Source organism: Micropterus salmoides, unplaced genomic scaffold (assembly GCF_014851395.1).
Source record: "Micropterus salmoides isolate LMB-PRFRI ecotype aquatic unplaced genomic scaffold, ASM1485139v1 Ms_hic_scaffold_4, whole genome shotgun sequence".
In the NCBI taxonomy this organism is placed as follows: domain Eukaryota; kingdom Metazoa; phylum Chordata; class Actinopteri; order Centrarchiformes; family Centrarchidae; genus Micropterus; species Micropterus salmoides.
In genome coordinates, this window is record NW_024043372.1 from 4,728,456 (window position 1) to 4,740,596 (window position 12,141).

The 12,141-nt window shown below is 39.2% G+C and overlaps 1 protein-coding gene across 6 annotated transcripts in view; it reads right to left on the reverse strand.

Moving 5' to 3' along the window:
* Positions 1–12,141, reverse strand: part of LOC119886057 — a 54,319-nt gene that overhangs the window by 36,304 nt on the left and 5,874 nt on the right. For 3 of the 6 annotated variants that reach the window (XM_038696544.1, XM_038696541.1, XM_038696539.1), the window contains 9 exons: positions 11,844–12,126; positions 11,484–11,629; positions 11,011–11,293; positions 10,651–10,796; positions 10,177–10,459; positions 9,817–9,962; positions 9,343–9,625; positions 8,983–9,128; positions 8,509–8,791 (listed from right to left, as the gene is read on the reverse strand). In XM_038696544.1, the coding sequence (XP_038552472.1) occupies positions 8,509–8,791; positions 8,983–9,128; positions 9,343–9,625; positions 9,817–9,962; positions 10,177–10,459; positions 10,651–10,796; positions 11,011–11,293; positions 11,484–11,629; positions 11,844–12,126 (1,999 nt within the window). Of the gene's footprint in view, positions 1–7,239; positions 7,461–7,674; positions 7,958–8,148; positions 8,295–8,508; positions 8,792–8,982; positions 9,129–9,342; positions 9,626–9,816; positions 9,963–10,176; positions 10,460–10,650; positions 10,797–11,010; positions 11,294–11,483; positions 11,630–11,843; positions 12,127–12,141 lie in introns of those variants that run through there. The other 3 variants (XM_038696542.1, XM_038696545.1, XM_038696543.1) reach the window with 3 other exon arrangements.

The following is a 12,141-nucleotide window of genomic DNA, read 5'->3' on the forward strand; positions in this document are numbered from 1 at the left end:
AACAGGCTAAAACAAAAGCTGCCCATGTGTAGCGAACCTTTTTAACCTAGATTGTATCTTCAAATTCTTGTAAATTTAGCCACTGGCTGAGGTAGCTCTCCCTCCCAAACCAGCACCCTTTCTCTCTCAGCAGTACCTGCAGGCATGTCTTCATTATAAACACAGTATTTTAAGATTTGTATCCAATGAGATACTTTTGAGTTTAAAGAGACTTCACTGTTGCTCTAGAATCCTTTACTGAATGTATTATTTTTTAAATAGTATCTTTTAAAAAAATACAATTCTTTAGTAGCGAAAAGGAACCAATAAGATTAACTGTTACTAGTATTGATACTATCAATAGTAATTCATTATTTTCTTTATTAAGATAAAAAAAATGTTTTAACCACAGTATGTTCTAACTACAACTTAGCTTCAACTTGTTTAGGTTTGTAAAGCATTGGGCCTGTAGTTAATTTAAGAACTCTTTCTATTAAAATACAGAACATTGGAAGCTAACACTAGCTACTGATATCTGCTGCAGGATACAAAGGCTCATTTAACATTCCTCATGCTGAAACTCCAGTTTAAAATTGTACAATTTGCTGACAATTTTATAGCTAGGTCATGTTAGCATTAGCAACTCATATTAATATAAAAATGAGTGAGGTTTTAATTACTAAAACAGTTTCATGTACTTACTTCGGTTTTCATTTGTTCTCCTTTTGGCCATCAGTTGTCCGTCACCTCCTTCTGTCTGTGCTGAGCTCTTACTGTTTGTGCTGCCACATGCTGCTACTGACTGCCAGCAGCTGAAACTCCGTGACTGTGAGGCAGGTGGGGGATGGGCATAGGTAAAGTGGGGACCGTAAATGTCAGGAAATGTGTGTTCATAGGTAAAGTGGGGACCGCAAATGTCAGGAAATGTGTGTTCATAGGTAAAGTGGGGACTGCAACTGTCAGGAAAAGTGTGTTCCTCCCAAAGGTTCCTCCCTTGCCATTTAGTGGAAATTTTATCATTGCATCGCTAAAATAGTGTTTCACCAAAAATATTAGTGCATCCAAGAGAAAAATATTTAGGTTTTTATGATCCTAAATTCTAAATTATTATAAAGTGGTGCTGATGTTATCATCTGTAAAAAAAAAATGTAGTTAGTTGAATACCACGTTGTGCATTTGTTAATTTAGCATTTTATACACTGGCTAACTGCATGCTCATGTAATCAAACACTGAAACCTGTAAACTCAGATTGTATTATCTCAGAACACTGTCTGACTGTAGCCTTTTGTATCAGAACACTGAATAACTAACTCTGTCTGTGCTGCTGCTTGTTGCTACTAACTGCCAGCAGCTGAAACTCTGTAACCACTAAGAGGGTGGGGGATGGGCTTAAGTAAAGTGGGGACCGCAAATGTCATGAAATGTGTGTTTAAAGGTAAAGTGGAGACCAAAAATGTAATGAAAGGAGTTTTCATAGGTAAAGTGGGGACAGCAAATGTCAGGAAAAGTGTGTTCCTCCCAAAGGTACCTTCATTGCCATTTAGTGGAAATTTTATCATTGCATTGCTAAAATAGTGTTTCACCAAAAATATTAGTGCATCCAAGAGAAAATTATTTAGGTTTTTAATACCCTAAATTCTACAAAGCGGTGCTGACGTTATCATCTGTAAAAACAAATGTAGTAAGTTGAATGCCATGCTATGCATGTGTTAATTTACATTTTATACACAGACTAACTGTAGTTTCATGTATCAGCACACTGGCTAACTTGAGCCTTGTATATCAGAACACTGACTAACTCTGTCTGTGCTGCTGCTTGTTGTTACTAACTGCCAGCAGCTGAAATTCTGTAACCATGAAGCGGGTGGGGGATGGGCATAGGTAAAGTGGGGACCGCAAATGTCAGGAAATGTGTGTTTATAGGTAAAGTGGAGACCAAAAATTTAATGAAAAGAGTTTTCATAGGTAAAGTGGTGACCGCAAATGTCAGGAAAGGTGTGTTTCTCCCAGTGGTATCCCCTTCACCATTCAGTGGAAATGTTATCATTGCAATGTTTAAATAGTGTTTCAGCAAAAATATTAGTGCATCCAAGACAAAAATATTTAGGTTTTTAATATCCTAAATTCTACAAAGCGGTGCTGATGTTATCATCTGTAAAAACAAATGTAGTAAGTTGAATGCCATGCTATGCATGTGTTAATTTCCATTTTATACACAGACTAACTGTAGTTTCATGTATCAGCACACTGGCTAACTTGAGCCTTGTATATCAGAACACTGACTAACTAACTCTGTCTGTGCTGCTGCTTGTTGCTACTAACTGCCAGCAGCTGAAACTCTGTAACCATGAAGCGGGTGGGGGATGGGCATAGGTAAAGTGGGGACCGCAAATGTCAGGAAATGTGTGTTTATAGGTAAAGTGGAGACCAAAAATGTAATAAAAAGAGTTTTCACAGGTAAAGTGGGGACCGCAAATGTCAGGAAAGGTGTTTCTCCCAATGGTATCCCCCTCACCATTCAGTGGAAATGTTATCATTGCAATGTTTAAATAGTGTTTCAGCAAAAATATTAGTGCATACAAGACAAAAATATTTAGGTTTTTAATATACCAAATTCGAAATAATTATAAAGTGGTGCTAAAGTTATCTGTAAAAAAAATGTAGTAAATTGAATGCCATGTTATGCATGTGTTACTTTACATTTTATAGACTGGCTAACTGTAGTCTCATGTATCAGAACACTGACTAAATGTAGCTCCAGTTTGTTTACATATCAGAACACTGGCTAACTGTAGTCTCATGTATCACAACACTCGATAACTGGAGTCTCATATATCAGAACACTGGCACTGTACACTGAAAACTGTAGCTTCAGTTTGTTGAACAATGGCTAACAGTAGCCTCAGTTTGTTTAAATATTAGAACACTGGCTTACTGCAGCCTCGTGTATCAGAAAACTGTCTAACTGTAGTCTCATGTATCAGAAAACTGTCTAACTGTAGTCTGATGTATCAGAACACTGACTAAATGTAGCTCCAGTTTGCATAAATATTAGAACACTGGCTAACTGTAGCCTCATGTGTATTTATCAAAATACTGACTAACTGTAGCTTCAGTTTGTTTACATGTCAGAACACTGGCTAACTGCAGCCTCATGTATCAGGACACTGGGTAACTGTAGCTCCAGTTTGTTTACATGTCAGAACACTGGCTAACTGCAGCCTCATGTATCAGGACACTGGGTAACTGTAGCTCCAGTTTGTTTACATATCAGAACACTGGCTAACTGCAGCCTCATGTATCAGGACACTGGGTAACTGTAGCTCCAGTTTGTATAAATATTAGAACACTGGCTAACTGTCGTATCATGTATCAGAACATTGGATAACTGAAGCCTCATGTATCAGAACACTGTCTAACTGTAGCCTCAGTTTGTATAAATGTCAGAACACTGACTAAATGTAGCCTTGTGTATCAGAACACTGACTAACTGTAGGTCCAGTATGTTTAAATATCAGAACACTGGGTAACTGTAGCTCCAGTTTGTTTAGATATTAGAACACTGGCTAACTGTACCTCCAGTTTGTATAAATATTAGAACACTGGCTAACTGTCGTATCATGTATCAGAACACTGAGTAACTGTAGCTCCAGTTTGTTTACATATCAGAACACTGACTTAATGTAGCCTTGTGTATCAGAACATTGGATAACTGTAGCCTCATGTATCAGAACACTGCTAACTGTAGCTTCAGTTTGTATAAATATTTAAACGCTTGCTATCTGTAGTCTCATGTTTCAGAACACTGGCTAACTGTAGCTCCCGTTTGTTTACATATCACAACACTGGCTAACTGTAGTCTCATGTACACTGGCACTGTACAGTGAACACTGTAGGTTCAGTTTGTGAAACACTGGCTAAATGTTGCCTCAGTTTTGTTTACATATCAGAACATTGACTTAATGTAGCCTCATGTATCAGAACATTGGATAACTGTAGCCTCATGTCTCAGAACACTGGCTAACTGTAGTCGCATGTATCAGAACACTGACTAACTGTAGGTCCAGTTTGTTTAAATGTTAGAACACTGGGTAACTGTAGCTTCAGTTTGTATAAATATTTAAATGCTGGCTAACTGTAGTCTCATGTTTCAGAACACTGGCTAACTGTACCTCCAGTTTGTTTACATATTCTAACACTGGCTAACTGTAGCCTCAGTTTGTATAAATATTAGTACACTGGCTAACTGTAGTCTCATGTTTCAGAACACTGACTATAGCCCCAGTTTGTTTACATATCAGAACACTGGCTAACTGTAGCTCCAGTTTGTATATTAGAACACTGATTAAATGTAGCCTTGTGTATCCAAACACTGGCTAACTGTAGTCTCATGTATCAGAACACTGAGTAACTGTAGCTCCAGTGTGTTTACATATCAGAACACTGGCTAACTGTAGCCTCAGTTTAAATAAATGTTTGAACATTGCTATCGCCTAAGTTTGTACAAGTATGCGAACACTGGCTAACTGTAGTTCCAGTTTTTATGAATATAAGAAAGTGTAGTATAAGTCTAACTTCTACATTACTGTTGTATCATAGGGAAACTTGACAATGCAGCCTCATGTATCAGGACACTGGGTAACTGTAGCTCCAGTTTGTTTACATGTCAGAACACTGGCTAACTGCAGCCTCATGTATCAGGACACTGGGTAACTGTAGCTCCAGTTTGTTTACATATCAGAACACTGGCTAACTGCAGCCTCATGTATCAGGACACTGGGTAACTGTAGCTCCAGTTTGTATAAATATTAGAACACTGGCTAACTGTCGTATCATGTATCAGAACATTGGATAACTGAAGCCTCATGTATCAGAACACTGTCTAACTGTAGCCTCAGTTTGTATAAATGTCAGAACACTGACAGCAGTAAACAAACTGAAGCTACAGTTAGTCAGTATTTTGATAAATACACATGAGGCTACAGTTAGCCAGTGTTCTAATATTTATGCAAACTGGAGCTACATTTAGTCAGTGTTCTGATACATGAGACTACAGTTAGACAGTTTTCTGATACATGAGACTACAGTTAGACAGTTTTCTGATACACGAGGCTGCAGTAAGCCAGTGTTCTAATATTTAAACAAACTGAGGCTACTGTTAGCCATTGTTCAACAAACTGAAGCTACAGTTTTCAGTGTACAGTGCCAGTGTTCTGATTGGTTGGTTTGATCTCCTCCTGTGTGGCTACACGATAGCGGTCGGTCTTCATCACAGTAGTTTGGAGGATGATGTAGAAGCTGCCTCCTCTTTCTGAGACCTGTGGCACACTGCAGCAGGACCCAGTCCTTCGTTTGATCAAGTATTATAACAGACGGCTCTGGAGATGCTCCTGTGAACACAGTAAACAGACACATCAGCTATAAAAGGACAATAACAGGATTATAAATGTAACACTGTGATGTTTCTTGTTCGTCTCTTCTCTGGTTGTTAACAAGGATTAAAGTGTGTTTAACAGAAAAGCATAGTATCAGCCTCAGTTGCTCCTCCCAACAAACATTTGTAACTTTGACCAAATGTTTGGAAACTATTTGAAAAAATTTAAGATCAAAGAAACTTTATCTGTCTGATGAATCTAGTGCAGTAAAAAAGTACATTTCCCTCTGAAGTATAAAGTAACATAAATTGTAAATAAGTAAATAGGCCTACAAGTTCATCAAGGCCTTCAAGTGTAAACCTGAACTCTGGGTTGACGAACTCTGAGCTGTCAAAATCCGAGTTTTCCGTTTCAGAAAGTAGGCCTATTAACCTATTACATTTAGAAAGTAACCTTCCCAACACTGATCACAGGACTATGCAGGTGGAATGAAACGCTTAGACTACATAGTGAGCACTAATATAAAAACAGCAGATCACTGCTGAATGCTGTGGTTGACATTACGGCCTATTAAGTTGATGTCAGCAGCTGTTTAGCCACGATTATAGCAGCTGCATTGCTGTGATGCACAGATCGTCTCTGACAAAATTTGAATTTTCATGTATGTAGCTTTCCAGGTGATTTCTTTATTTAGTAGGCTGCTGCTGTATGAATGTTTTCTCTAATGATTTCCTTTCATGATTAGAAAGGCTGCTGTCAGTCATTTTAAACGTGTCTATGAGCACAGTAAAGTCACAGCAAATCTCGTGGGACTCTGCAGAGGAAACAGAATTAAACTTTTAGCTTCTGAAACCATTTGAGTGGCCTTTTATTGTGGCCAGCCTAAGGCACACTTATGCAATACCCATGCTGTCTGATCAGCATCTTGATATGCCACGCCTGTGAGGTGGATGGATTACCTTGGCAAGGAGAAGTGCTCACTAACACAGATTTGTGAACAATATTTGAGAGAAATAGGCCTTTTGTGTACACAGAGAAAGTCTTAGATCTTTGAGTTCAGCTCATGATGAATGGGGGAAAAGAGAAAAGTGTTGCATTTATCATTTTGTTCAGTGTACATTGGAAAAACTAAGCAATACGAGGGAGTGAGAGAAAAAGGAGATGGTGAGTTGTATGTGGAGAGAAAGACAAAGATAAAAATCTAAGAAAACAATTTACATTGGTGGTTGAATGAAATTACAAGAATTATCTTAAAGGTGAGTGTGTAACAATCATTTTTGACGTAACGTAACGTAACATTAAGATAATATATGTAAATGCCTCACACTACAGGATCAGCTGGGCAGATGATCTGTTCAGACCAGCCTCAAACCGGGAACAATCTGAGGTACAATTTCTGTACAATGGCAGGACCGTGGTACATTACTTGAACCATGGACAGGACAATGGCCTCTACCATGTACACAGACATAACCTTTTCAAATTGTAATGCAGTAACAATGACTCAGAATACATGTTCACTGACCTATTTCTTCACTTTTATGTAAATACATTATTACAGAAGAAATTTTACTTGTACATGAGTAAAATGTACTTGAAGTAAAAGTACTTGTAAAATAGTCCAGTACTCTTTCCATTCTTGTGTAAGGGGACCTAAAACAACTGTGTACACTCTTGTAAATCCAGATCAGTCCATATTGCACCTACTTCAGCCTGCCTGCCACCTGCCCCCACCATCCCTGCCACCCCAATCATCTGCTTGTTTGTTCATTAATGACTTTTTACTGTTCGTCTGCTGTGTGAAAAACACAACATTTCTGGTGTAAAGCAACAAAATCTCTTTGTAACCTACCAGCATATCTGTAAACATAGACGCACAGATCATTGACAAGTAAACACACTTTATTGAAGGAAAAGAAGCAGAAACATTGAATTAATTGGCTTTAAATTAAACTGGATCCGAAGGCTGACCAGTGACCTCCACCTCACACAGTGTCAGGTATTCTTGTCTTCCAGGAATCACAATGTTTACATAACGTCCTTCCATTCCATTACAAACAAAGGTTTGTGAGGCCCCAGCAGCGATAGATGAGATCACTGCACATCTGATGAATAAGAAAACACAAGTATTTGTAAAATAATTTTACCAAGTGAATGTTATGCATAGATCTCAGCAGTAGTTGTATCTACATACTGTTGAAGTTATGGTGAAATATTACTGTTCGGAAATGATGTAGATCTCAAGTGCACTAATTTCCTCTAACTTACACAACAAACGTTAAATGCTCAAACCTAATCAAAGACACAAAGGTCTGTTACCTGGGATTAGCATTGCGGTTGTCGATGATGGAATTTCCGATGCGGATCTCAGCACCATTGAGCCTTTCGGGGCAACAATCTTTTCTGTTGGTGATTGTGACGGTGTTGATCTTGTACGTTTTCAGGAGGTCCAGACTCCACCATGGATTTTGATCCCTCTGTGTGACTGAACAGGACTTTTCTTGCCTGTTGCTAGCACGATTTCCATCAATGGCCCTTTCAGGGACATCATTCCCATACAGCGAGGACTGAGTCGCTTTCCCACCTTTAGCAATATTTGTATCTAGGCAGAGTCGTAAAATGTTTTATTTAAAATTGTTTGAGAAATTCATACTTAGTATTACATGGTTTGATCTGACCGAAGCTACTAAAGAACAATCAGCATGTTTATTTGAACTTATACTGTCATTATCTGCTCAGAGGCATCTATTGGACACTATAGATGGTACAAATCAGCAGTTGGATCAGTGTTACCTGAAGGCTGACCAGTGACCTCCACCTCACACAGTGTCAGGTATTCTTGTCTTCCAGGAATCACAATGTTTACATAACGGCCTTCCATTCCATTGCAAACAAAGGTTTGTGAGGCCCCAGCAGCGATAGATGAGATCACTGCACATCTGATGAATAAGAAAACACAAGTATTTGTAAAATAATTTTACCAAGTGAATGTTATGCATAGATCTCAGCAGTAGTTGTATCTACATACTGTTGAAGTTATGGTGAAATATTACTGTTCGGAAATGATGTAGATCTCAAGTGCACTAATTTCCTCTAACTTACACAACAAACGTTAAATGCTCAAACCTAATCAAAGACACAAAGGTCTGTTACCTGGGATTAGCATTGCCGTTGTCAGTGAGGGAATTTCCGATGCGGATCTCAGCACCATTGAGCCTTTCGGGGCAACAATCTTTTCTGTTGGTGATTGTGACGGTGTTGATGTTGTACGTCTTCAGGAGGTCCAGACTCCACCATGGATTTTGATCCTTTTGTGTGACTGAACAGGACTTTTCTTGCCTGTTGCTAGCACGATTTCCATCAATGGCCCTTTCAGGGACATCATTCCCATACAGCGAGGACTGAGTCGCTTTCCCACCTTTAGCAATATTTGTATCTAGGCAGAGTCGTAAAATGTTTTATTTAAAATTGTTTGAGAAATTCATACTTAGTATTACATGGTTTGATCTGACCGAAGCTACTAAAGAACAGTCAGCATGTTTATTTGAACTTATACTGTCATTATCTGCTCAGAGGCATCTATTGGACACTATTGATGGTACAAATCAGCAGTTGGATCAGTGTTACCTGAAGGCTGACCAGTGACCTCCACCTCACACAGTGTCAGGTATTCTTGTCTTCCAGGAATCACAATGTTTACATAACGGCCTTCCATTCCATTACAAACAAAGGTTTGTGAGGCCCCAGCAGCGATAGATGAGATCACTGCACATCTGATGAATAAGAAAACACAAGTATTTGTAAAATAATTTTACCAAGTGAATGTTATGCATAGATCTCAGCAGTAGTTGTATTTACATACTGTTGATGTTATGGTGAAATATTACTGTTCGGAAATGATGTAGATCTCAAGTGCACTAATTTCCTCTAACTTACACAACAAACGTTAAATGCTCAAACCTAATCAAAGACACAAAGGTCTGTTACCTGGGATTAGCATTGCCGTTGTCAGTGAGGGAGTTTCCGATGCGGATCTCAGCACCATTGAGCCTTTCGGGGCAACAATCTTTTCTGTTGGTGATTGTGACGGTGTTGATCTTGTACGTCTTCAGGAGGTCCAGACTCCACCATGGATTTTGATCCTTTTGTGTGTGTGTACAGGAACCCTCCGGCCAGTTGCTAGCACGATTTCCATCAACGGCCCTTTCAGGGACAGCATTCTCATACAGCGAGGACTGAGTCGCTTTCCCACCTTTAGCAATATTTGTATCTAGGCAGAGTCGTAAAATGTTTTATTTAAGATAGTTTGAGAAATTCATACTTAGTATGACATGATTTGATCTGACTGAAGCCATTAAAGAACTGTCAGCACATTTATTTGAACGTATACTGTCATTATCTGCTCAGAGGCATCTATTGGACACTATTGATGGTACAAATCAGCAGTTGGATCAGTGTTACCTGAAGGCTGACCAGTGACCTCCACCTCACACAGTGTCAGGTATTCTTGTCTTCCAGGAATCACAATGTTTACATAACGGCCTTCCATTCCATTACAAACAAAGGTTTGTGAGGCCCCAGCAGCGATAGATGAGATCACTGCACATCTGATGAATAAGAAAACACAAGTATTTGTAAAATAATTTTACCAAGTGAATGTTATGCATAGATCTCAGCAGTAGTTGTATTTACATACTGTTGATGTTATGGTGAAATATTACTGTTCGGAAATGATGTAGATCTCAAGTGCACTAATTTCCTCTAACTTACACAACAAACGTTAAATGCTCAAACCTAATCAAAGACACAAAGGTCTGTTACCTGGGATTAGCATTGCGGTTGTCGATGATGGAATTTCCGATGCGGATCTCAGCACCATTGAGCCTTTCGGGGCAACAATCTTTTCTGTTGGTGATTGTGACGGTGTTGATGTTGTACGTCTTCAGGAGGTCCAGACTCCACCATGGATTTTGATCCTTTTGTGTGACTGAACAGGACTTTTCTTGCCTGTTGCTAGCACGATTTCCATCAATGGCCCTTTCAGGGACATCATTCTCATACAGCGAGGACTGAGTCGCTTTCCCACCTTTAGCAATATTTGTATCTAGGCAGAGTCGTAAAATGTTTTATTTAAGATAGTTTGAGAAATTCATACTTAGTATGACATGATTTGATCTGACCGAAGCCATTAAAGAACAATCAGCATGTTTATTTGAACGTATACTGTCATTATCTGCTCAGAGGCATCTATTGGACACTATAGATGGTACAAATCAGCAGTTGGATCAGTGTTACCTGAAGGCTGACCAGTGACTTCCACCTCACACAGTGTCAGGTATTCTTGTCTTCCAGGAATCACAATGTTTACATAACGGCCTTCCATTCCATTACAAAAAAAGGTTTGTGAGGCCCCAGCAGCGATAGATGAGATCACTGCACATCTGATGAATAAGAAATCACAAGTATTTGTAAAATAATTTTACCAAGTGAATGTTATGCATAGATCTCAGCAGTAGTTGTATTTACATACTGTTGATATTATGGTGAAATATTACTGTTCGGAAATGATGTAGATCTCAAGTGCACTAATTTCCTCTAACTTACACAACAAACGTTAAATGCTCAAACCTAATCAAAGACACAAAGGTCTGTTACCTGGGATTAGCATTGCGGTTGTCGATGATGGAATTTCCGATGCGGATCTCAGCACCATTGAGCCTTTCGGGGCAACAATCTTTTCTGTTGGTGATTGTGACGGTGTTGATGTTGTACGTCTTCAGGAGGTCCAGACTCCACCATGGATTTTGATCCCTCCCTGTGACTGAACAGGACTTTTCTTGCCTGTTGCTAGCACGATTTCCATCAATGGCCCTTTCAGGGACATCATTCTCATACAGCGAGGACTGAGTCGCTTTCCCACCTTTAGCAATATTTGTATCTAGGCAGAGTCGTAAAATGTTTTATTTAAGATAGTTTGAGAAATTCACCAAAGTATTACATGATTTGATCTGACTGAAGCCATTACAGAACAATCAGCATGTTTATTTGAACTTATACTGTCATTATCTGCTCAGAGGCATCTATTGGACACTATAGATGGTACAAATCAGCAGTTGGATCAGTGTTACCTGAAGGCTGACCAGTGACCTCCACCTCACACAGTGTCAGGTATTCTTGTCTTCCAGGAATCACAATGTTTACATAACGGCCTTCCATTCCATTGCAAACAAAGGTTTGTGAGGCCCCAGCAGCGATAGATGAGATCACTGCACATCTGATGAATAAGAAAACACAAGTATTTGTAAAATAATTTTACCAAGTGAATGTTATGCATAGATCTCAGCAGTAGTTGTATTTGCATACTGATGATGTTATGGTGAAATATTACTGTTTGGAAATGATGTAGATCTCAAGTGCACTAATTTCCTCTAACTTACACAACAAACGTTAAATGCTCAAACCTAATCAAAGACACAAAGGTCTGTTACCTGGGATTAGCATTGCGGTTGTCGATGATGGAATTTCCGATGCGGATCTCAGCACCATTGAGCCTTTCGGGGCAACAATCTTTTCTGTTGGTGATTGTGACGGTGTTGATGTTGTACGTTTTCAGGAGGTCCAGACTCCACCATGGATTTTGATCCTTTTGTGTGTGTGTACAGGAACCCTCCGGCCAGTTGCTAGCACGATTTCCATCAACGGCCCTTTCAGGGACAGCATTCTCAAACAGCGAGGACTGAGTCGCTTTCCCACCTTTAGCAATATTTGTATCTAGGCAGAGTCGTA